We start from the raw sequence: 23262 nt of genomic DNA on the forward strand, positions 1-23262 counted from the left end.
TCAACCAGCCCGGGGTAGAGATTGTGATTCAAAATTTCTTTGCCGGCTGACGCCACAACGGCGGTGTTTCGACAGGAAAAATAAGCTGGACTACTTATCTCGTTGGCTAATCTTGCTCTATTGCACCTGTTCAGCTAGCTCGTACTTTCCGTTTAGCCAGAGTGTGAGACAACACCTATGGTCCCGTTATAGCGGAGGAAAGAATTCCGTTAGCTTTTATTGTGGTCTAGTTAAGTCCATGGATATGTCATAGTTCTTGCCATACAGAGTCTAATCCTCGCAGCGGGCTTGTTGAGGGTATCAACATGCCAGTCAACCTAGGCAATTTCTGGCGTTTATGCATTGCGCAAAAGTTGTACCTGGAATCCAATCTTACCTAGCGTGTTACAAAAAGTATATTTTCCCCCACAATAAAACCGGGGAAAATCCAAGCAGTCTTAGCCTCGGTAGGAGTATATAGGACATCGGTGTCCAGTGTAAAGTTAATTAATTACCTTACATTTAGATCCCGTTTCTAGCCCTTATATCGGGGTAAGATTTTGTTATTTCAATTAATGCACAATTAATAATTAGTTACCTTTATTATATGTCACGTTCGAATACGCGAGAAAACACCTTATTTAGATAAGTTTAAAAATAAGAGGTTCAGTCAGAAAGTGGTTGTACTGTTACATGAATATTAACCTTTTTTTTTTTTTTTTTTTTTTTTTTTCGCAATATCTATTTCTACTACTTAGACCTCGTTTAAAATTGAAATTTATACTTATATAGCTACTGTAACTCTATACACTCAGTAGAAGGCTAGAATACAGCGATTATAAGACGTTGGTTTGTAAGCGCCAAGTAATGCCCCCCATGTGGGCTACGATGGGCTATTATGGGCCCCGATCGATAGCTCATTATAGCCCATATCCAACTGCCGGTTGGGCCTTCGTTGGGTCCCCATTTATGGGCTTTGCAGAGGTGTAACATTGATACCAACACTGATTCCGGGACATCAACAGGGTTTATAGTTGAGAAGCTCTTTCATTTATTTTTAGTCGTCTGCGTCTGACCAATAATTTACCGCCAACGAGAATTAATGTAGTCCATAGTGGAGCTCAGGGCCTGATACACGTACCGCCGCAGCAACAATGGAACTTCCCGATTGTTGTTATGATCCTTCCAAGGATTGGCCAAGCTGTTAAATTTATATTTGATTAGTCAAGTGGACTTTCAGACCCATGGACCTATGTATACAGGTATCGGAAAGGTTTAGCGTCTAGATTGGCCGGTTATACAGATCATGTGATTGGATGTCGTTTCTCTCATCTAGTCCTGGGCTCGCGCGTCACAATCTAGACTGTGATAATATGCATTTGACACAGCACCTACATGGTAATTTCCAGGATAATACCGAGATGTACTGTGCCCCTCGGGAGATTCTCGAGCCTTTTGATTATCTCTAAGTCCATATCTACATATCCAAACAGAAGTCAGATGGACCAGCCCCTTTATATTTCCCCCGTGGACGCGGAGCCAGTTCATCGCTACCAACAAGGTGGCTACCATCCAGTCACTTTAGGAGAATACCTGAAATCTGGAAGGTATAAGGTGCTCCATAAACTAGGATGGGGAGGTTACTCGACAGTTTGGGCGGCGAGAGATCAAAGGTTGTACAAATTTGGGTGAAATATGGAAGCTCTAGCTAACTGAAAAAATTGCATGTTTGTAGGGAAGGTGCTTACGTTGCTGTCAAAATTTCTATTGCAGAAATGGACTATGATGGGGAGACGCGAGAGTTCCAAACCCTAAAGAAGTTGGCATCTCATCACCCCCCTCTGAAGCATACGGTACACATGCTTGATAACTTTGATTTGAATGGCCCAAATGGATCTCATAATTGTCTGGTATATGAGCTTTTGGGTCCTAACATTCCGGACACAATCGATACACACTTTCCTTATGGGAGACTCCCTGGGAAGCTCGCCAAAATCATTGCGAAGCAAAGTCTTCTCGGTCTTGATGGGTTGCACCAACTGAATATTGCCCATGGAGGTAGGTCACTCTCTCTCCCTAGAACATTTTGAAACATTCTCATATAATATAGATCTGCATACGCGCAATTTGGCCTTCACTATACCTTGTATAGACAATGTAACTGAAGGGCAGTTTACTGAGATGCTAGGGAAACCAGATATTGGCTATGTCCGAAGGACCGACGGGAAAGACCTTGAGCCTGGCATTCCCGAGTATATCGTTAGGCCTAGCTCATATCGGACGCATTCTTGGAGTTTAGCCCTGTCGATCAAAATTATCGACTTCGGGGAATCATTTGTACACAACACGATCCCTCAAACACTACATACCCCTCTGCCTGTTCGGGCACCTGAAGTTATATTTCAAGATCGCATTGATTATCGAGTTGACCTATGGAGCATGGGGTGCATGGTAGGTGAAATTATTCGACGTTGAACGCCATACAATAGTAAGCTGATAGGTACGACAGCTCTTTGAACTTTTCGTTGGCCAGCCACCTTTCGACAATTTCTTGATAACGCCCACAATCCTGGTTGGCCAGATGCAAGAGATGGCATGCGATGATCTGCCTGAAAGATGGCATGCGATATGGGAGACGATGAAAGGAGATGGTGATGAACCCCCTGACAGCACCGCGCCCAATTTGCAGGAATGGCTGGAAGAATTGTACTTCGATAGCCCGCAGACTCCGGATCTCACCAGAGAAGAGATAGCGAGGCTGGGGCAAATCATTGGAAGCTTATTGATGTTTGAGCCGTCAGCAAGAGCGTCAGCAAAACAAGTTTTGGACGATCCTTGGTTTGATGAGTAAATAGGCTACAGCCATTGCGTCGAGAGTCGTGGAGAGCTAGTTTTCAGCAATACCTGTATCCAAGAGCTTCCTAAAATTTCATCGGTCTCCAACTCGGTTCATATGGGTCACTCCTGATTTAACACCCAGAGACGCCATATGCCACCACCATGCTTCCACAGTACTATTGTACTGATCTAAAATCAATGGCAAGCATTTGGCCACTCTTTGTCATGGGTTGTCTCACTGACAACCCACTCCATTTTTCGGGCCTCTCAGTATTCAGGCAGCTAACCAGACTTTTCCCAATCAACGATAGCCAGGACACGATATGGTTTGCAGAACGAAATGATAGTATCGCTACGGTGATCACCTTGGGTGAATGTAATAGCGCTGTCATCGGGTAGGCCATACTGAAAGGGTCCGACTAGAACAGAGCGCGGACTGCACACCGGCCCGCGACAGAACTGTAAACCAGTCGTGAAACGTTTGAGCTGTCGTGAGCGCCCGCACCTCATGCGTATGCGAAGTGAATACTCTATCGTAAATAGATATCCGCATGACGTTGCCCAGAAGAAATTGAAATGCAGATGATAGAAACACGGAAGTTATTAGGCCGGCACGGACTTTAGAGGGAACAGTAAAAGGAGTGGAAATCCTTATTATTATCTCCAATTCAATTTGCCAGTAATGCATCCTGCATTTCATCAACACCATCTCTCCGTTCAACTACTGATTGGCCTAACACTCCGGTTAAACTATAGTAACAGGTTCAGTGCCGAAGAAAACAGAGACATTTGCATAATCCTCGCTGCACTCAAATTCCACTGTCTGGCCCTTAGTAAAGTAGACGCAGTCTCCGGTCTTGAGGGTGAATGTTTCGCCGCCATGAACATGGGCCTTGATCGACCCCGCCGTCACATAACTGAATTCGTCACAGGGATATGTCATTGTGGCAGTTGCAGATTCACGGAAAGCACCAGCCACACGCTTGCCGTCCTGTGAGCGGAACATGATAGCTTTGGTGCCTTCCCATTCAGGGAATTTCTCCCAAGAGAAAGAGTCCCATTTGCCGAATGGGACCTTGTTAGGCTCATTGGAGCCAGTAGGGTTGGCTGTGGATTCAGGCATAATAACAAGCAGATTAAGTAAGGGTTTGAAGACCGGTAGGTAATATTGACGCAAAGGGGGGATTGTGTCTTGTGGATAGATCATGCTTCCACATCACGCACTCTTATACCTGATCCCCTAAGACATTAACCTAGCGGGTGCGACGTGGTTGATATTGATTGTACGGTTGCCTTCCTGTAACATAACTAGCTATTTATGACACTTGTGCACGCACCCGTCGACTTTCCTTGATCTAATAGTCAGGTTGACAATGACACGAAGTGTTCGGATTAGTTGCTGTATTACATTTGAGCTGCTGTGCTTCCACTACTCGCATGGTCGTCCATTACTTTGGTCTCTAACAAAGTAATACTTTAGGAAATAAAATACACAATGTGGAAGGGTTGCAAATACTCCCAATCAAATGTTTAACAGCCATATAACGACGAAATTACTTACGGAGGCCAACTTGTATATTAGCACATTGTTTGCTCAGAGCTCCCTCTCAAGTCATTCCCGCCATCCTCAAACGATCGTATAGCAAGGGCCTGACCAAGCGACATTGATATCTCTCATTTCACAAATTACGCGTTTGGATTCGGAAGGAAGTACTCTGGGGCTCTATGTATATTGTGGTTAAATGATAAGCCTAGTATGTCTACTGCGTACTATTACTCACGGTAATTTTATAGCTAATTATTAATTTTACAGTTATAACACTGCGGCGAAAAACCATCGAAAACACATCGCAGTGTTATCGTACAACACAAGGCTAATTGACGGTAAATCGACTGCAGAAAATGGCCACCTTCGACGCCGAGCATGGACTTAAAAATCTCTTCAAATTCAGTATTCTGGTACAGCGTGTCCGAGATAGATTTTTGAGCGACCACTTTCTTTCGGCAATCTCTGGGAGGCAATATGAATTAGAAAGAAAAGAAGTCTTGTCCAGAACATTTGGCTGGGTGATCATTTCCTCATACAGGTAAGAATACGAATGCGAAGTAGAGCCAAGACTAGCCTCGTCAGGGTCCCAGCAATTATTCTTAAATTATCTTAAATTCTACTGCCTTGGATATGCATTCTAAGCGATTACGAGACCTAATAAGCGTTCTCCAATATTTAAAGAAGTTGATTTCCCCATACCAAGGACTAATTAAAATTTTATCCAAGATCCCGGGGATCGACCATTCCCATAACAGCGCTCGTATTAAAACCCCTGATGCCAAAGAAAAATCATACATCACAACAATGAACCTATCAATCGAAAGAAGCCCGGTGATTAAGTCCCGACTCCACATCATAATTGGGGCCTGGGTCTTTATTGTCTTCATTCTCATCATTGCACGGATTACCAACAGTGGCACTCCGAAGACAAGAACTAATGTTTGGGGCATTGCCGTGGTAAGTAATTTTCCCGCTCATATTCTGATATTGTGTATAAAACCCACTAACCCATGACCAAAGTGCCTCAAATCAGCCGTTTTCATGGCTTATCAAATAATGACGACTCACATGGATCGACTCAAACGATGGGCAAGCACAAAGGCGTACATGATATTGAATATTATTGATACTGTGTTTTGGTTCGCTCTGTTTATTATCACAATCATGGGTACTACAGGGTCAACTAGTGGGAGCAGTCGGGCATTGGGTGGCATCACAGCTACATTGGTATTCTTTCTGTGGTAAGTTCGTATCAATCGAAGCGACATTGTGGCGCTTTTTACTAACCTTATTCTTCTCAAGTGGACTTTCCGGGCTTTTGGCGTTTATATCCATTCGTGACAGGCGTTTCTTTAAAGCTCATGGATTTCTTCCTGGGGCTAAACCTGCGGTTCATGCTTCTTGTTGAAGGATGAAGCAGGTACTTCTTTTTCTTTGTCTTCTGCCTTTGTATCTCGCTTTTTTGTTCCAGCTACCTTTTCAGTGGTTTAGTGTGTTGATATCGACACCCACTCTAGACTGTTGTTTACGTATTTATGAAAATGACATGTTCTTCTTTGGTATCGGGCCCGGAATCAGTTAGCAGACCTTGGGGTGACCGAACTATAAGTAAGCACGATAGAAGGTATATTGATGAAATCAACAAGAGGCTAAAAGCAAGGTTATAAAGAACGTTACGTTGGTGATATTATTTCGTCCACTCGAAGATAATCTCGTGGGTTGTAGAATTCCCCCATACGCTTCCCCAAACAACCATACCTTTCCGACTTGTCTTCCTGTTATCACACCTTACTTCTCCTATCGATGAATGTAAACAACAAAGTTTTTCTGGGGATCTGGCTCGCTGACGCGGGTTCTGGTCCCAGAATTCATGGCGCTAGTAACCCTCTGGAAGGATTTCTCGCACACTGAGAGAACTGAAATATTCGTCGACTCCATATTATATCAGCATGGAAGGTCAAGCAATATCAGCAGGGACAGACTTCAGTAGAAAGGCAGGTCAGAGGCAAATATTTCCGGCTCCTTGCCAATTTCAGTTTCACTAGTTCTGCTCCTCTTGATCGACCCACTCGTGAAGTCTTGCTCATGGTTGTGCTAATCACAACCATGTATATGATGCAGCTATCCCCTCGCCATGCGTCCATGAAAAGTCATACTGACACCAAACCTAGCATGGGGCTTCAACTTTGAAGAGATTCAGAAATGTCGCACTCATCGGGCCTAGGTGTACCATGATTCAAGGCTCCGATCGGTATCTACAGGTGTACAAAAGTTCGTATGTATCTATAAGAGTATTGAAGATGCTATATTGGATGACAGAAGTCCTCTCCGTTGCTCCCAAAGCGGCCGCGTACTTCGGCCTACGCCACACTTGAATTATCGCTGCTTAGTGTAGATATTAAGATGACTAGCAAGCGGGGTGGATTGGGCTCTAAACGGCTTCCTCTTCCCCAAAAATATCCCTTGACTCACAAATAGGTCTATCTACAGAGGAGCCTCTCTTTGTTGACCCTTGTCACTCTCATATGATAGGGTACTGTCCGATCGACCACCAACGGGCCAGCACGTGCCAAAACGAAGTATTGCATGACAGTTCACAGGCGGGGTTTTATTATCCGAATTGACTGATTGTTTGACTCGTTGTGGGATTGGTGGATGGGAGACTAGTGCGGCATGGCACATTCAAAGCTTAGTATGGCGTGCGATGTAGTTATCTACCGGCCACTCCCGACCACAAGATGTAATATTTCGGATATATAAGCAAGACAAACTTTGAGGACTGACACATCCAAACGCAAAACTATTTCACAAATATGGTCGGACAGGCATTGACTTCTGTTGCTATCGTTGGTGGTGGACCCGGAGGATTAGGAACGGCGATTGCTCTCTCGGAACTGCCATTCCTAAAGGTGACTCTGTATGAGAAAAACACAGAGCCCCGAGAGGCTGGCGCGGGTATCAGTCTCAGCACGAATGCGTGGAGAGTTCTGGATTTACTTGGAGCCAGTCATGGGGTTAAGGGAGGTTCTAAATCCAATACACACCAAAGGTAAGCAGTGCTTTCCTAGCCACAGTATTAGCTAGCGCATATGTTGACCTTGAATTCTTGAAAGAAATGCCTACACAGGGAAGGTTTTGAACGTCACTCAGCATCCCGAAAATTCGGCCGCAGATTCTCGCGGAGCAATCCGTGCTCGCAGAACCCGACTGCAGTCAGCTCTCTTATCTCGGGTGCCGGATGGCTTGATCCAATTTGACAAGAAGGTGGTATCTTTGGAGAATCTTTCAGGTCAAGGAGTTCGTTTGGTTTTCCAGGATCAAACGGAAGCGATCGCAGACATTGTCGTTGGTGCGGACGGGCTACACTCTGTTCGTCAAACCCTCCTATGCTGGAACTAGCACTTGTGACTGACCCAACTTCGTGAGATAGGTTGTCCGTAGGGTCCTATTACCTGATCATCAACTTCACTTTACGGGCAACAGTGCATTCCGTGTTCTTGTTCCGAAGTCTCGTCTGGCTCATATCCCGGACATCACGACTACAACGTCATGGTGGTGGGGCGAAGCCGGCCATGTATATCTCTCCGATGTGGATGATGAAGAAGAGACCAAAGATCCGCGTTTTGAAATCACCGTTCGCTCCTATCGTGAGCCTGAGGTCTCGGGCAAGGCAGTCTTTTGGGGCATCCCTGCCACCAATGTGAAAGTGGGATCGCGTGTTGAGGTACGACATACCTTGTAGAAACGAAAAAGAAGATTAATTATTAACATGTAAAACAGAAATTCGACCAAAGAATAAGAGACGCAGTAAGCGCGGTCACGGAAGGAGAATGGAGGGAGTTTGCGACATTCGCTGGGCCACGTCTGGACAAGATCACCCACTGGGATAAAGTTGCCCTTATCGGAGATGCCAGCCACCCTCTTTCCGGTAAGTCCATGTGTTATGATTTGACTTATTGTCATGCACTAACAGCCCTCCAGGCGCGTTTGGTTCTGGGGCAACGTTTGCCATGGAAGATGGTTGGATCCTCGCACGGGCGCTCGAGTTTACTCGGTTTGCTTCTCGTCCTGCACGCGATGCTCTCGAAATCTTTGAAAAAATCCGGGCTCCGTACTATGCTAAGATGTAAGTTTGGACTTGAGATTATGCGCAAAATAGCTTGTGCTCTGACCACGCTTTTCCAACCCTTCGCAGGTATCAGCATCTAGACGAAATACGTGACAAAACGCAACAACTTCAAGCACAGGAGAAGGATTTTGATGTCTTTTTGCAAGCCAAGATCGACTCTTTCCTTTACGGAGATAAGGATTTCATTTATCAGAATGACATCAAGAAAGTCTGGGACGATTATCTTATGGCAGAACAGGCAGGGTTGTAATCCACGCAGGAATTGCCTTAAATATTGGTTTTATATATGTAAGGTCGTTGCCTGCGCTAGTTATTTCCAATATAGAGTTTACAACATATGTTAGTGATTCATTGTTTATATCTCGCATTATACATAGAAAGGTCCTCTATAGTGTTTATGATATAGTATCCGACATATAACTTCGCCACCTACATCGTTGAAGGCGAAAGGCGGAGTTTACATATGCAACAACTACTCTTGTCAGAAAAGCAAAAATAGAAAAGAGCTTCAATGAAAATTATTGAGTATTCTCGTAAAGATAACGAAGATAATCAGGAGCTATCTAGGTGCAATATACAACATAGTTCTCGGCTAATATTTTGCAGATCCGCTCCCTATTTGTGGTCGATTGTGGATCGTCTGTAGTGGCACTTTGTAAGGGGTTGGTTTCAACCTTTTTTTTTTTTTTTTCTATTTTTTCGCCCTGTTTGGCAGATCTTCGGGTAGCAGAGGACAAGCATGTTGGAAAAGCAGCATGGTGTCTCTATAATTTTTCAGGTAGCACGTACTTTGTGCAGTACTGCAGCACTTGTGAGTGGTGTGATTCTATACTTCTATACTTTACAAGGATTGCGGAAGATAAGCAGATGACCAAGTGGTAAGGGGATTGAGGAGAGAAATGCAGGCTCAGAAGTTCAAATGTCCAAACTGGACAACTTCAGATGATAAAATGAATATAGACTGTGATATCTAAAACGTAGATTGCAGTTATACAACATACAGGAGTAGAAGGGTGATTGGTGGGGCATCACGTGATGTGGAGAGGAGAATCTGAAAATTCCGTTTTTTTTTTTCAATTTCTTTATTTTATTTTTTATTTTATTTTTTTAATGTTTTTTTCCCTCGCCATCGAGGATTCCAGCCCAGCGTCATCCACTTCATCTCCAATCTACTTTTGCTGGGCCCTGAAATCCCGTTAAGGCTGATAGCAAATAGATTTGGATCACCTTCGCTGCCTCTCTGGATCCCCTCAAGCTGGTCCCTCCCCTGAATCCCTTTGAGCGACCGTCGACTCATTTTCCCGAACTGCGCTTACCGACTCGCTTCGGTCTCCGTAGCCGCTAGGCCTAATTGGGAATCAGTGCGCGGTTGCTTATTGCCTTGTTGCCTTGTAGCCTCAGGCTTTCAAGGAACAACAAACACGCGGGCTCGGCGCGACTTAGGTGGCGATTCTCCGCATAGAATTATCAGCGGCGCTGGCGCGACATCGGTGACAGTCTTGGTTGAAATTGCCCTTCTGTATTCTACATTTCCCTTTTTTAAGTTAGCTCGCGATCATTTTGACCGTTCTCACCCTTGCATGTTTCGTGATCCCTTTTGGATCACTTCATTCTCTGCCGCTTACGGCCAAGGCCAGCGCATCTCTAAAATCGATTCAAAATGATGAACTACGGCGGTCACCCATTCCACCCACAACAGCCGCAGCAGCCTCAACAGCAGCAACATCAAGGTGTCCAACCTCAGCATCCGTTGGGTCCACAGCCTCAGCGTCAGCATGCCCAGTCACCTTTGCTAGGTGCGGGGCCACCGCTGCCACAGCATGGCAGTCCATTTCCGGGCAACAAGCCAGTTTTTCGGGGCCAACCTCAGCAGAACTTCGCTGCGTCGCAATCTCCTGATATGCGCAAAATGACCCCGACATCGGGATCTTTAGGTGGGTACCCAACCAGCACCAGTTTTGGCCAATTTCCGGGCCAGTTTGCGGCGCAGAGCTCCCCAGATCTGATGTCTCGTGGTCCAGACCCCATGGGGCTACAGAACCTCCAGCGTGGGTTTAATCCAATGGCCCACCTTCGGCCGCAGCCGGGCACAGCTGGTCTTGCTCATGGACATCCTATGAGTGTTGCTTCGCCACAGCAGGGCATGAACAGACTACCTCATGCAGGCATGCAACAGAGGGATGGCCATCCATCGGCCAGCCCGTCTATGGCTAGTCCGTCTATGTTCACCATGAATCAACAGCGACAGGCCCAGCCGCAGTCACAACCGCAGTCGCCTCAGCAGACGCATCAACAGTTGCAACAGCATATCCAACAGCAGCAGTTCCAGCAGCAACGACTTGAGCAGCAGCAAAGGATGGAACAGCAAAAGCAAATCCAGCAGCAACGCCTAGAACAGCAGCAGAGGCTTGAGCAACAGAAGGAGTTGGAACAGCAAAAGCTAGATGAGCAAAAGATACTGGAACAGCAGCAGCAGCAACGCCTAGAGCAACAAAGGCTCGAGCATCAGAAACAGCATCAGCAACGGGTGGAGCAACAGCGACTTGAGCACCAGCAGAAGCAGCAATTGGAGCAGCAGAGGTTGCAGAAATTGCAGCACCAGACTCAGGCACACAACCCATACCAACAACAGTCACCATTTTCCCAGCACGCCCAGCCTTCGTTCCACCCATCTCAATATCAACAGCATCAAGCCCAATCGCAACATCAGTACGCCCCACACCAGACGCAGTTCCCTCAGCAACAGACGCAATTCCAGCCATCTCCGCACCAAGCTCAATTCCAGCATTACCAGGGACCGCATTCGGCTGCCGTGCCTTCATCGCAGCCAGCTGCACCAGTTGTCCCTTCGGTCACGGACAGCCCTGTCATGAAGGCTGACGACTCAAGTCCCGCACCGAAGAAGAAAGCGAAACCTAAGAAGACTGCTCCGGCTCAAGCCCAGCCTGTCCAGGCCCAGTCTCATGCTCAAACTCAACTAAATGCCCCCACAGCCATTCCTAGCGCTGTGCCCACACAGGCCAACGGACAAGGGCAGATGCCCGCCGTGGCCGCAGTTGGGGGTGACCAGATTGCCACTCCGCCTGCGAAGCGTCGTCGGGGACGGCCTAGGAAGGAGGAAGTCGCGGCCAGGCTTGCTGCGCAGGCCGCACAAGCTGCCCAAAACGGCGAGTCTATTCCGGGAGCACCTCAACCAGGACAGGCCTCATTCACTGCAAATATGACGCCGACTGCTCCAGGCTCTACAAACATCACAACAAAAGGGACACCTATTTTGGGACCGGACGGAACTCCTCTGAAGCGAAAACGTGGACGTCCTCGTAAGGCTGATCAAATTGCATGGGCAGCTGCAACGGGTCAACCTTTACCACCGCCTAAGCCAAGGAAGCCAGCTTCGGCCAAACCAAAGGCACCTGGCACGGGCCGACCACGTGGGAGACCTCGCAAGGCTGATGTGGCCGCTGCTGCTGCCGCTGCCGCGGCTGCCGCGGCCAGTGGAGATCAGACACAGGCAGACGTCAACCCTCAACTGGGTGAGGGCACAGATACAGCGACAGCATTGAACCGTACAACCTCTTCGATCGATGAAGAGGCGCACAAAAGACCAGGTCCGACACCACCGCAGATGCTTCAAGGCCAGTCTCTGCCGCAACAGCAAAATCTCCACATGTTCCAACAGAATCAAGCTTCACAGGCCCAGGCCAATCAACATATTGGGCAGCCGCAAGTCCAGCACATGCACCAGCAGCCGAACCAACATATGCCCTCACAACCTGGTTCCCACTTGCCGCATAGCCAATCTCTGGCCCAGCAGCCAGGCCAACCGCTCTCTATGCCACACATGCAAATGCATCATCATTCTCCTGTCCACCCCCCTCGGTCCCTCCCTCATCAGCCGTATCTTCAGTCTCCAATGCAACAACAGATGCAGCACCCGATGTCATCCGAGTCCCCTGTTCACGGGATGCCAGGACAACAACGCAGACCTCCGATTCCGCAACGGAGCCAGGCCCCTCCCCCACCCGCACCGCAGCATGAACATCAGCATACCTTCCAGGTCCAGATGCAGCCGCAGCCAACCTAGTGCTGAATACGCTTCGGAATATGGTTTCCATTCAATAAATGCAACATTCATTGACCGAAGTGAAACTTCGGTCCAGTATATTTGAATATCATTTTAAAGAACATCGGTGTTAATATCATTCCTCGGCTCTGTCGCATGTGTTTTATCGATCGTTTTACGCCCATGAAGTCTCGTATAAAGTACTTTCGTGGGCCTATTATGGTATTATGGCGTTGCGCGCTTTTGTGTGATTGGCATCTCAGGCATTTTCCATCTCCCGTCTATTGTTTACTTAGCCTGTGGTTTTTATTCTTTTTCTTATATATCTAATGTTCTCAATTTAGTACATACTCGGTTCTAATCTCATTTTGTCAATTTGTGCATGACTAGCCTTGTTTAACCTCCACATCGTTAGATTAATATAGATTAAATAGTCAAACTCTATGTTTAGTCCTAGTTCCCCTATTCCGTATAGGGGCAGCTCTTAGGCTAGACAAAAAATTCTAAATAAATGCAAATGCTATAGATACGCAAAGGTGCAATTTCAATTTCTGAACGCTCCAAGGATCTCGGTTTTGTTTTGAGAAAACCATAGCCATGTGTGGAAATATAAATGAGTGGACACCAGCACGACGCTTTAGCTGAAACTCCCCTTACGCATGGACCTGACCAATATAAGAAAAAAACAAACCCCAAACAGTAAAAAAAAAAAAAAAAAAAAAGAAAACTTTAATATTTACACACTCAGGCTCCCCATATACCACTTCTGAGCGATTTGATGCAACTTTCTGCGATCAAGCTTGTTAGACCTTGTACGGGGGATCCGGTCGACAAGGAGAAACAAGCTCGGCATCATGTGTTTTGGCAGCGTAGTATAGACTTCATTCTGCATCGCCTCGACCAGACTGTTCACCCGGACACGATTCGTTATCGGAAGGAAGGACATTTCATGATCTGAAATTTCTGGAAGAAGGTTTGCTGGGTTGTCCACGAGATAAACAAATGCCACTAGGACGGGGTCGTCGGTACCGTCAATCTCGCCGAGCATATCGACGACAGTGAAATCGCCCGGTGAAAGAGTCTTCCGAAGGATGTACTCGACTTCGGTCGACTCAACACGGCCACCGTTGAGTTTAAGAAGTGTGTCCTTTCGACCCATGTGCTCCACCGTTCCATCGTGGCGATACCGACCCAGATCACCAGACCGATAGATGCGCGAGCTTGTTGCTCGCGATGGATGAAGATCCGCAATCCACCGAGGAACTGTATTGAGGAAGCCCACATCTGGTTTCTGACAGAGGTCATCCAAGTACCCACGGGCGAGATGGGGTCCTTCAATCAAGATCTCGCCAACAGCACCGACCGGCACTGGCCGCTCAGGCGAGGAAGGATTCGCAATCCAAATTGCGCCACTACCAGATTTCCCGACCACGGCATTGTGGCCTGGTTTGGGGTTGTCGTTGTATGCGCAGAAGGTGGCGGCCTCACCCATTCCGTACTGATTTACAAGCTTCACATGAGGACCCCATTTCATGAGTAGATCGTTTGACATCGGCTCACCGCCAACACATAGCAGCTCTAGCGATGGAACATCTTTGTGGCTGATTTGGATGGCGATTGTTGGAGTCATGAAGCTCATATTGGCGTTTGTGAGGTTGATATTTTCAATCAGACCAGGTATGGTTTTTACGGGTGTGGGGACACAACAACAGCCACCGGCTGTCAATGCTGTGAGGTAATCATTGTTACTGATGTCAAATGCATAGTCGTCGAACTGACATACACGACTGTGTCGGCCTAAACCGAGGACCTTGTTGTAATCGCGGATCGCGGTGGCGTAAGACCGATGTTCCTGGATGATTCCCTTAGGCTGACCCGTACTCCCAGATGTAAATAGAACCAAACAGGCATTTCCTGGTTGGACAGTGGAAGCTAGCGGTCCCGTTGGAAGGTCTTTTAGCATATTCCCTGTAATTGAAATGACATTCGGAACAAGTGAGGCATATTTCGATGCATACTCAGGTGATGTCAGCATAATTTTAGCGTTAACGCGATTCACAACTGAGTCGAGGAAGATGGGAGGGTCGCTTGCGTCGATAGATATATATGCCCCGCCGGCTTTCAAAATGGCCAGACGAGCAATGATCGCAAAAGAGGACTTTTCAAAACAACTGAGGACGAAAGTTTCGGGAACAACGCCGGTATCGGTCAAATAAAGAGCAAGACGACTTGTGAGATCATCCAACTCTCTATAGGTGAAGTCTCCATCCCATGAACAGATTGCAGGAGCGTCTGGGGTGAGTCGCGCATGTTCCAATGCCATGTCGTGTAACAAGACCTCGTGAGAGTCCGAAACCTCCTTCGTAAACTTTTGCACGAGAATGAGGTCAAGATCCGAGCATAGATCAAGGTTGCCCAAGGATGTTTCGGGGGAACGATATATGGATGCGACGACCTTGTTCAATGAGTGAAGCAAGCTTGTTGCGAATTCTTTGGACATTTCATGCGATGAGAAAGCAAGACTCGCGTGCAACTTGCCATTGTCATTTGTCACATTGAGCATCAGCTTTGAATTGGGGATCTAGACCGAGAAAAAATCAGCTTCTACTGCGAGACTAGGGATAAATAAATGAGGATAAGGTAAACGGTACATTCGAATTAGCGGACAGGGGTGCCCATCCCAAATTTGGACGGTCACCAGCATAGCGCACAGCCGAGGTGAGGTGATTCCTTTCATCGGAAGTCCACCCTTCGTCAGGCTCAGTCGTGCTGATGCCTGCCTTGATACGACAGAAATCCCGAACAAGATCCTTCAATGGACGGTCCGGGGAAAATTCAAGAGCGTACGAATCGGTCCCCTGGGATTTTCCATCTATGTAGCACAGATTTGACCCAGGGTGGAACTCCAAGTACATGGTTCTCACAGGAGAGAAACCATGCACGACAAGTAACCAGCAAACAACGAGAATGGTCTCGAAGTCAAGGCTCTGAGCCAATTCTGGATCCAAGTATTCCAAGTATTGGGAGTTTGCAGCCTCAAGAATATGAGATTCGCATAGAGTAAGAGTAATATCAACGAATCCTTGCGGTATCGGAGGGGGAGCTTTCTTTGGTAGCTTGAAGCCGTTGATGGGTATCATAGAAGACTCATGTTCAAGAGTTGCGATTGAGGGCGCCATGATGAAGGATAATGAATGAGTGAAGAAGTTAGAGATCCAGCTGTATATTATCGACCATATGTGTTCCACGGTCAAATAAATAGATAAATTTCAGTGAATGCACAGAGTAGGGATTGGGGTATTACAAGAGTTCAGCTTCTTCTTACATTCACAATGGATTCGTTTTATATACCATGCATATTGAAATTAGAACCAGCTGGATTCGACACGGAGTACTCCGTATGGAGTACATAATAGCTAGCTATGGCGGTCGACAATACATGTACGGTTTTCTTTTCTTTTTATTTTCGCCTGTAAGGAACTGTACGGCCGTGTTCCTCATCTGTTCGTATGGTTGTGGTTTTTTGAGCTAGACATCCTTGTTTTCAGCTCCTCATAACTCGAGCAACCCTCATCTCTCTTTTGGTTTATTTACCCGAGTCTCGCATTTGTCAACTAACCAGAGCACCAAATTTTCAACATTCACCATGGGCGTCCAACAAATATTTACTAAGAAAATGAGTTCATCTAGTACCTTCATACTAGTGGCTCTATGTTTTGCACTATTCACGGTAGGTGGTCTTGGATGCAATCACCTCTCACCAACTAACCTTGCACTCTTACGGTAGGACACTTTCGTTTATGGCATTGTAAGTATTTCTTGCTCATCTCAAGATACCACATCAGTCTAACACGCCCATCTCCAGATCGTACCTATTCTTCCTTTCCTATTGATGGGCCATGGCAACATGGCTTCAAAGGACGGTAATTTCAATCTAAGTTTGCATAACTTGGAAACCCCTGTTTGACTGATAGCTACTAGTTCAAAAATGGTCGTCTATTTTATTAGCGACTTATGGTGTTGCTCTTTTACTTGGCTCTCGTGGGTAGATCTCAAACAACTTCATGTTCGTATGCTAATTATTGAGGTACAGCTGCGGTGGGATATTTTTGCGACAAATATCGCACTCGGAAAGCACCACTAGTTTCTGGTTTTGTCGCCATGGCCCTTGCGACCGCCCTGTTTATGTCTGCAACTAATGTTTGGGTGCTTCTCGTAGCTCGAGTATTCCAGGGTCTGTCAGGCGCGGTCGTGGGGGTTTTAGGGTTGAGCATGATTGCGGAAACATCCAGTCCGGAACATTTGGGTTCACACATGGCTTGCGGGTCAGCATCACTGACATGGGGGATGCTCTGTGGTCCCATGACTGGTGGTTTCCTGTAAGTTTTCTAACATCCTCATCCCACTGATGACAATGTCTGAGAAAGCAGGTTTTCCCAATTTGGCACTGTTGGTGCTTTCGGAGTCCCAATGGCACTACTTGTGGTTGACATTATCCTGCGAATGTTGATTGTGCAGGAGGATGAAGGTCCGTCACAGACTCATTTTGTTTCTTGCTCCTAGATGCTAATTAAAAGAGGAACAGATGAACCCAAAAGCCATCACCAGGAGAATTCTCCTCTCTTGGAGAGCAGCAACAGTATCTCTGGTGATACTTCGTTGAGCTTTTACCAATTCTTGCATCCACTCATGCTGGGTCTGGTATTTTCAGTTCTTATCATTTCTTCCATTTTATCTGCCATCGAAACGGTACTTTATATTTCTTACCTTATAAGGAACAGCAAAGCTGACCGAGATGCAGACGCTTCCACTATACGTGCTCGACACGTATCATTGGTCTAGTCTGGGTGCAGGACTTGTATTCCTCCCATTGACAATACCTTCCGTCCTCAGTATTCTAATTGCCCACTTTGTAAGGCATTGCATGCCACGAACGGTTGTGGTGACTGGATTCTTCTTAATGGCAGTGCCGATGGTCTCACTGCGATGGACACAAGCAAACACGGTCCATCACGAAATCGCCCTTATTTCCTTGCTCTTCGTCGTCGGAGTATGTCTTACAACAGTGCAAGCGATCATCATGGGGGATGTCTCCAATGCAGTCCGGAAGATTGAAATCATTCACGGGATTACAGAAGAGAAGAGCAGCGGACAGGCGCGGGGCTATGCACTCTGTAACATGGCATTTGCCGCCGGTCAAACGCTTGGTCCGATGGCTGGTGGATTCATCAAATATGAATTAGGGTGGGGATTTATGACACTAATCCTTGGAATACTATGTTTGGTCGCTGGCCTGTCGTCGTTCTTTTCTATGTCGGCGGCCCCCCAAGTCGACGGGAACAAGGCCAAGGTCGGCGATAATGAATGTTGAGTGTGCTTTGTACTATAATCTATGTATATGCGTGTATACTCTTTAGAAATAGGTGATCAAATGGACATGGCTACGTTTGAGATTAGATATGACATGCACCACGAGGAAGGACTATAATCGTGTTCAGTGATAGGTACATGATGTACAGTGCAGATCATTTTTTTGACAGCTATGTTATGCTCACAAAATTATGAATGTGACAGTGACGGGTCTCTGTGCCTTGCAGATCTCTGTAACGTACTTGACTGCATGAACGCCGGCCCAACGGGGTTGTTTTCTTTTAGTCGCGTAAGCAGAAGAAGAGAGAATACTTATTGGGCAACTCAATCATGTAGAGGCGAGCTGAGTTTATCTCATAGTGCAACAGTGCATCGATCACAGCTGAGTATATGATGTCCTAATAAATATCCCCCCGCATGATCTGTTATTCTGTGATCATCACACGGGCATCACTCGGCTCTTTTCTTCGTAATGTGACAAGGTTCCAGATTAACTTCCTTAGTTTCCAGCTGTCAACTCAGCCCTATTTTATTGGCCATCGCACCACTTGCATGCACGAAGAATATAATATCACCTCTCAGCCAGCCATAATCGACCAACGCAAACATGCTGAACGTGGCTAGTATATGCGTGTGGCTTTCAATAGCAGAAGTGGCGCCATTACGATGTATTTTATGTGCCTGCGGGGAATGCAGCCTGACCGTACTTGTTCATTTGCGCCTGACCAAGAATCCTCACTGCCTGCGTAACCAAGTGCTGAGCAAAATACTTGCTTTTAGTAGACTGCGCCATGTGCTGCTCTCACCAATCATTGGGAAGTTCAGTTGCTATTGGTCAATTGCTCGGCTTTGGAGGAATTATAAAGAACTTTACTAAAATACGAAGTACTATAGATATTTTTGTTTCCAAAAACCAAACTGCCTGTGTTTATTCATACTTAGATGTAAAACTTTTGTATATCACAATGCTGCCATACGAGGTCCTTGAACCACTCCTCTCTCAACCTCGTGCACCACACTCCCTACCAATTCCATTCCACGTAATTTGAATCCGCTGCGACCGGAAGCTTCAGACTGATTCAGTTGGGTCTGTGCAATCTTACAAAGCTGCTGCCAAGATCTCCTTCCCCTCTCTGCATGTAGCGCCGGTGTCCGGTGATCAGCATCTGCCAACGAACGCGAGAAGACCTCATACGCAAGGTATCCGGTCCAGCCGAGATCGAGGATAGCCTTCAGTATGCCGAGGACAGGCAAGTAACCACCACGGTCGTTCTCACAAAGGAACAGCCGACAGTTTCGAGACCAGCTCAATCGACTGGGCTGACCGGCAACATAGAAAGGGTGGCCCGTGAGGAGTGGCTGGCTGAGACGCTCACCGTCGGCTATCTGGACGATAAACAGCTTGCTGATATCCAGAGTAGAGGCCATACGGCCCAGTGAGGCGGATAGGTCGGCCTCAGCCGTGTCCGCAACGAGACCATCCTCTGCGGTTGGATCGGCGTAGATGGCGCCGGCAATGTTGAACGTATCCAGGGCAAGGCCGAAATTGGGTCGATTGACTGCCTGAACGATTTCCCAAGACTTTTCCCAGGTGTTGACATGCGTGCCCCAAGCAAGTGCCTCGTAAGCAAATTTGATGGAGTGTTCGTGTCGGGCGCCTCGCGTAGCCAGTTCACGGAGATCTTCGACAATTATATCCAAGTCGCCGACTGTCTGAGGAAGTCCAGTCTCAGGGTCCTCGGGGAGGAAGTTCGAGGGGACTAGAATAGTGTCTGCGCCGAGAATTTTCAGCGCATCCATCCATATGGGAAGCACCTCATCTAGGATTTGGTTCCGTCTTTTCCGATCAACCAGACCCTCATAGAAGCGCAGGGGTTGGAGATTGAGAATCACAACTTCTAACGTGTCACACTGCTGGCGAATCTTATGGGCAGCAGCTAATACAGAGTCGCGAGAAGGGACCAAAGTGGCAGGTACAGGGCTGAGGTCTCTGGCAAGGGCCTCAAGGTCATCGATGAAAAGTTCGATGGCCGTGAATCCATTTCGTGCGGCTTCGTCAATCTTGTCGGTAATGCTGTGAAAGCTGCATGACCCAAGAGAGACTGTCGTGATAGCTGGCTTACATTCCATCTTGAAAGTTGAAATGATGAATTGAATCCGCGGGAATTGTTGAATGGAAATGGTCGTGATTCCAACTCCACAATTGCGAGGGATAGATATTATATACAAAGGCCAACGCGTAGTTCCGCTCAATGGACCAGGATTTAGTCATAATCAACCTAAGGGGTTGTTCATATTGGAATATCGTATTCGGACGAAGTAATAGTCGATCTTTCTGTGATGATTATGCAGGTGCCCATGATGCAGAACAGAGATCATTCAGCTGGTGTCACCCGCGACCAGTGGCGTGCATAATTATAATTCACCTGAAAACATCGACGTATCTTAGCTTAGAGCAAATGAGAGTAATCATGGCGTTGCGCAAAAAAGCCTGAACTCGGAGAAGACGAATTTCTCAGGACAGCCGCAATAAGTGAGATTGATGGTAACTGCAGCGATTGGTAAGGGCCAGTTTGCCACTACGGGTTTCCCTTACAGTAAATTATTCTTCCCCTAATTCGTCGCTTTTTCTGTGACCTCCCCGGAATGATATGCGATATCCGCTATATAAAGTCTATAGAGAAAGGTCTGCCAAGAAGACTCTACTATGTAGGGACCGGAAAGAGAGGAGGGAGAGAGTTGATTCCAGCAAATATGCCCGGTGGTTTAATGTCTAAGGCATTATATATGGCTTAAGACCACTCAACAGACCAAATATTATACATAGAAGAGTCTTTTTTTATATAGAATATCCCTTTTTACCGCCGTTATGTATGCTTAAAAAAGACATCCAAAAGGAATATCTGAAAAGACCACCAAAAAGACCACCAAAAAGATATAGTAAGGCCGCATAAGCGGCCGACTACTCTTGTTCATATATGACGCAGTATCCAAAGAGAAAGTTATGTCCCGCGTGGAATACTTCGTCGCCTGCACTCCTGGTTGTTGAAACCGCAACATAGAATGGCCAACATTTAGCAACATTTTCCATTTGAAGAATATTGATCGAGCAGCTGTAGTGACTGGGAATTATCCAAGCGGCAGAAGCACGATGCCATTATCGGGACATCGGCTACAGCAAGAGCTAGTTTAGCCGACTGCTCGATGACAGCTGCTTCGTCCATTTTCCCCAAACGAACTAGACACTCATGATATCCCTTCAGCGACCAGACATTGTTCGGATGACGACGCGGTCGGATGATCGAGGTATCCATACCCAAATCTGCGCGATATGTCTTTGCTGCTTCTTCCAAGTGGCCCTGCTCCATCAACAATGCAGCATACGCATGGCGAACAGGTTGCATCCATGACCAGGGCTCACTGTATGGCAATTTGTCCTCATATTCAATTGCACGGCGGAGAGCCTCGAAGGCCCTATCGTAGTTGGCGCAACGGTATTCGATTTCTCCTTCTAACATTGCTCCGGCCACTTTGAGCACGTCAACAATTTTGCCATTGTATGCGCGACGAGTGACGGGAACCCGATCCCACGCTTGGTGGAAGAGCTCCTGTTCCTTTTTGGCTGACTCCACGTCCCCTGTGGCCGCGAATGCGATGCCTCTGGCATAGTGGGTGGTAGCAGTGGTGCCTGCATATAGCGATTGGTCACTGGGTAGCTCTTTAACCTTCAGCTCTTCCCACATGCCGAAGCGTACCATCACATGTAAGCGAATAGGCATGAACTGCTCTAGCCAGTCAGCCATAGGTGGGGACTGAATTCGAAGGACTTCTTCAGGCACGGTAGATTCCATACGAGTGACTGCCTCAAGGGCAACCTTGGATTTACCGGCAAACATTGCTGCGTAGATCAAGGAGTGGTAGTCGTGCAGCCGATAGAAAGTATAGAAGTTGTTGGCACCTGATTTCCGGAAGTACTTGTCATCAGCGAGTGTTGATTTGAGGTTTGAAGCGATGGAGCGCCGCCAATCGCCGATGAGAATATCCAAATGGGTGGGCATGTGGTGGATGTGACCAGCGTCGGGAACGAGGTCGCGTAGATGATCCGCAGCGTTGATACCAAGCTCAGGAGTGGGCGACATTTCGATGAAGTGAATATATAAATGAAGAAGCCCGGGGTTGAGATATGCACCATCCTCTTCCTGTGCAAGCGCCTTTTCGAGCACTGCTTTCACCTCCATGGTGGGGGCCTTGGGGTTTGCCTTGCCAGTGAACAGATCCCATAGAGCCCATGGGGTCATATTCATCAAGGCATCGGCATAAAGGGTGGCAACATCCAAGTCAGCTCCGAATTTGTCATATACTGGTTTCATAGCTGCGGCGTAGCCCTTATTCAAGGTGTGGTAGTCTGTCGCAGGCTGGTTGGTCGGGAATCTAAACTGGATCGCGTCGATTAGAGCTTCTTCAAGTGGAGTTGCATTTGCTGCATATTTCTTTGCTTTTTGCGAGGCATCGTATCCTCGTTGCACACATGTGTGAAGATCTCCTTGGTCGAACTTCTCCCATGGCTTGTTGTAGTTCGGGCCAACCGCATAAGCTAAGCCCCAATGGGCCATAGCGCACGCAGGATCATGGGCAATAGCCTGCTCGAAGCAGTAGGCCCCTTCCATGTGGTTGAAGGAATACACCCATATCAGACCACGATTAAACCAAATCTGGGCGTCAGTGTTGGTGGTGGTGATGGGGTGACCAAACGAGCCAAGGTCATAGTATTCGTCACTAGCTGGGACCGGTGCGAGAGTTCCTTGGGTCATGACAAGCAGAGTAAAAATAAAATTAAATGGAAGAAATGGAAGCTGTTTTAAGTGGACATATCTGGGCGTTATATAGCTCTGGATTGAGGGGGCGCAATCGGAGTCCGCAGCGGAAGTGGGGGACTACGGAGAAAATGTGCCGCACTTCGACCCATATCAAACACCGAAGACGCCGAAGATTTAATTTCCACCTGCCTTCTGTCTCCTGTATAATCATTACTACCGGTGTACGATCCTAAAGCACCCGCATAGGGCAAATTTTAGACCGAGAAAGAGAGGAAGCGAAAAGAATTGCATCTCTGCCAGTCAAGCTTGCATGTCTCGCGTGGTATGCTATGACACTGGGGATATATATGCAAGTGTGAAATTAGATCTTTAAGATGACACGGTGAGCTAGGTGGCTAAATTTTACTATGGCGCACTAGCGGTGTATAGGCCGCGAGTAGTCCTTGTCTTCCTTCATCACCTTCCAACCGCCTTGGTTGATTTTATGGATATCAACGCGCTTATTGATATTTTCTAG

At 47.0% G+C, this 23262-nt stretch overlaps 10 protein-coding genes across 10 annotated transcripts; 5 read left to right on the forward strand and 5 right to left on the reverse strand.

Moving 5' to 3' along the window:
- Positions 1–1374: 1374 nt before the first annotated feature.
- N7537_003436 (uncharacterized protein) lies at positions 1375–2830 on the forward strand (the record flags this gene model as incomplete). The annotated part of the gene is made up of 4 exons (XM_056894494.1): positions 1375–1667; positions 1715–2037; positions 2090–2430; positions 2480–2830. The coding sequence occupies 4 exons, from the start codon at positions 1375–1377 to the stop codon at positions 2828–2830; spliced, it is 1308 nt and encodes a 435-aa protein (XP_056754242.1).
- Positions 2831–3099: 269 nt separating this feature from the next.
- Positions 3100–3370, reverse strand: N7537_003437 (phosphotransferase enzyme family protein; the record flags this gene model as incomplete). Its single annotated transcript, XM_056894495.1, has 2 exons — positions 3100–3222; positions 3260–3370. The coding sequence occupies 2 exons, from the start codon at positions 3368–3370 to the stop codon at positions 3100–3102; spliced, it is 234 nt and encodes a 77-aa protein (XP_056754243.1).
- A 192-nt stretch (positions 3371–3562) lies between these two features.
- On the reverse strand, positions 3563–3940 carry N7537_003438 (uncharacterized protein; the record flags this gene model as incomplete). The annotated part of the gene is made up of 1 exon (XM_056894496.1): positions 3563–3940. The coding sequence occupies one exon, from the start codon at positions 3938–3940 to the stop codon at positions 3563–3565; it is 378 nt and encodes a 125-aa protein (XP_056754244.1).
- A 1230-nt stretch (positions 3941–5170) lies between these two features.
- On the forward strand, positions 5171–5774 carry N7537_003439 (uncharacterized protein; the record flags this gene model as incomplete). Its single annotated transcript, XM_056894497.1, has 3 exons — positions 5171–5323; positions 5387–5607; positions 5669–5774. 3 exons carry the CDS (start codon positions 5171–5173, stop codon positions 5772–5774), a joined length of 480 nt encoding a protein of 159 aa, XP_056754245.1.
- Positions 5775–7179: 1405 nt separating this feature from the next.
- N7537_003440 (uncharacterized protein) lies at positions 7180–8745 on the forward strand (the record flags this gene model as incomplete). The annotated part of the gene is made up of 6 exons (XM_056894498.1): positions 7180–7415; positions 7480–7735; positions 7797–8090; positions 8147–8294; positions 8348–8492; positions 8562–8745. 6 exons carry the CDS (start codon positions 7180–7182, stop codon positions 8743–8745), a joined length of 1263 nt encoding a protein of 420 aa, XP_056754246.1.
- A 1410-nt stretch (positions 8746–10155) lies between these two features.
- On the forward strand, positions 10156–12579 carry N7537_003441 (uncharacterized protein; the record flags this gene model as incomplete). Its single annotated transcript, XM_056894499.1, has 1 exon — positions 10156–12579. One exon carries the CDS (start codon positions 10156–10158, stop codon positions 12577–12579), a length of 2424 nt encoding a protein of 807 aa, XP_056754247.1.
- Positions 12580–13294: 715 nt separating this feature from the next.
- On the reverse strand, positions 13295–15737 carry N7537_003442 (putative NRPS-like enzyme; the record flags this gene model as incomplete). The annotated part of the gene is made up of 2 exons (XM_056894500.1): positions 13295–15139; positions 15210–15737. The coding sequence occupies 2 exons, from the start codon at positions 15735–15737 to the stop codon at positions 13295–13297; spliced, it is 2373 nt and encodes a 790-aa protein (XP_056754248.1).
- A 467-nt stretch (positions 15738–16204) lies between these two features.
- N7537_003443 (MFS transporter) lies at positions 16205–17929 on the forward strand (the record flags this gene model as incomplete). Its single annotated transcript, XM_056894501.1, has 8 exons — positions 16205–16288; positions 16346–16366; positions 16424–16481; positions 16540–16599; positions 16652–16937; positions 16989–17086; positions 17144–17307; positions 17360–17929. The coding sequence occupies 8 exons, from the start codon at positions 16205–16207 to the stop codon at positions 17927–17929; spliced, it is 1341 nt and encodes a 446-aa protein (XP_056754249.1).
- Positions 17930–18888: 959 nt separating this feature from the next.
- On the reverse strand, positions 18889–20058 carry N7537_003444 (sugar phosphate isomerase/epimerase family protein; the record flags this gene model as incomplete). Its single annotated transcript, XM_056894502.1, has 1 exon — positions 18889–20058. One exon carries the CDS (start codon positions 20056–20058, stop codon positions 18889–18891), a length of 1170 nt encoding a protein of 389 aa, XP_056754250.1.
- Positions 20059–21002: 944 nt separating this feature from the next.
- N7537_003445 (tetratricopeptide repeat protein) lies at positions 21003–22739 on the reverse strand (the record flags this gene model as incomplete). Its single annotated transcript, XM_056894503.1, has 1 exon — positions 21003–22739. One exon carries the CDS (start codon positions 22737–22739, stop codon positions 21003–21005), a length of 1737 nt encoding a protein of 578 aa, XP_056754251.1.
- Positions 22740–23262: the final 523 nt, after the last annotated feature.

Source organism: Penicillium hordei (genome assembly GCF_028827395.1).
Source record: "Penicillium hordei strain IBT 12815 chromosome Unknown utg000002l_segment0_segment0, whole genome shotgun sequence".
NCBI lineage: Eukaryota > Fungi > Ascomycota > Eurotiomycetes > Eurotiales > Aspergillaceae > Penicillium > Penicillium hordei.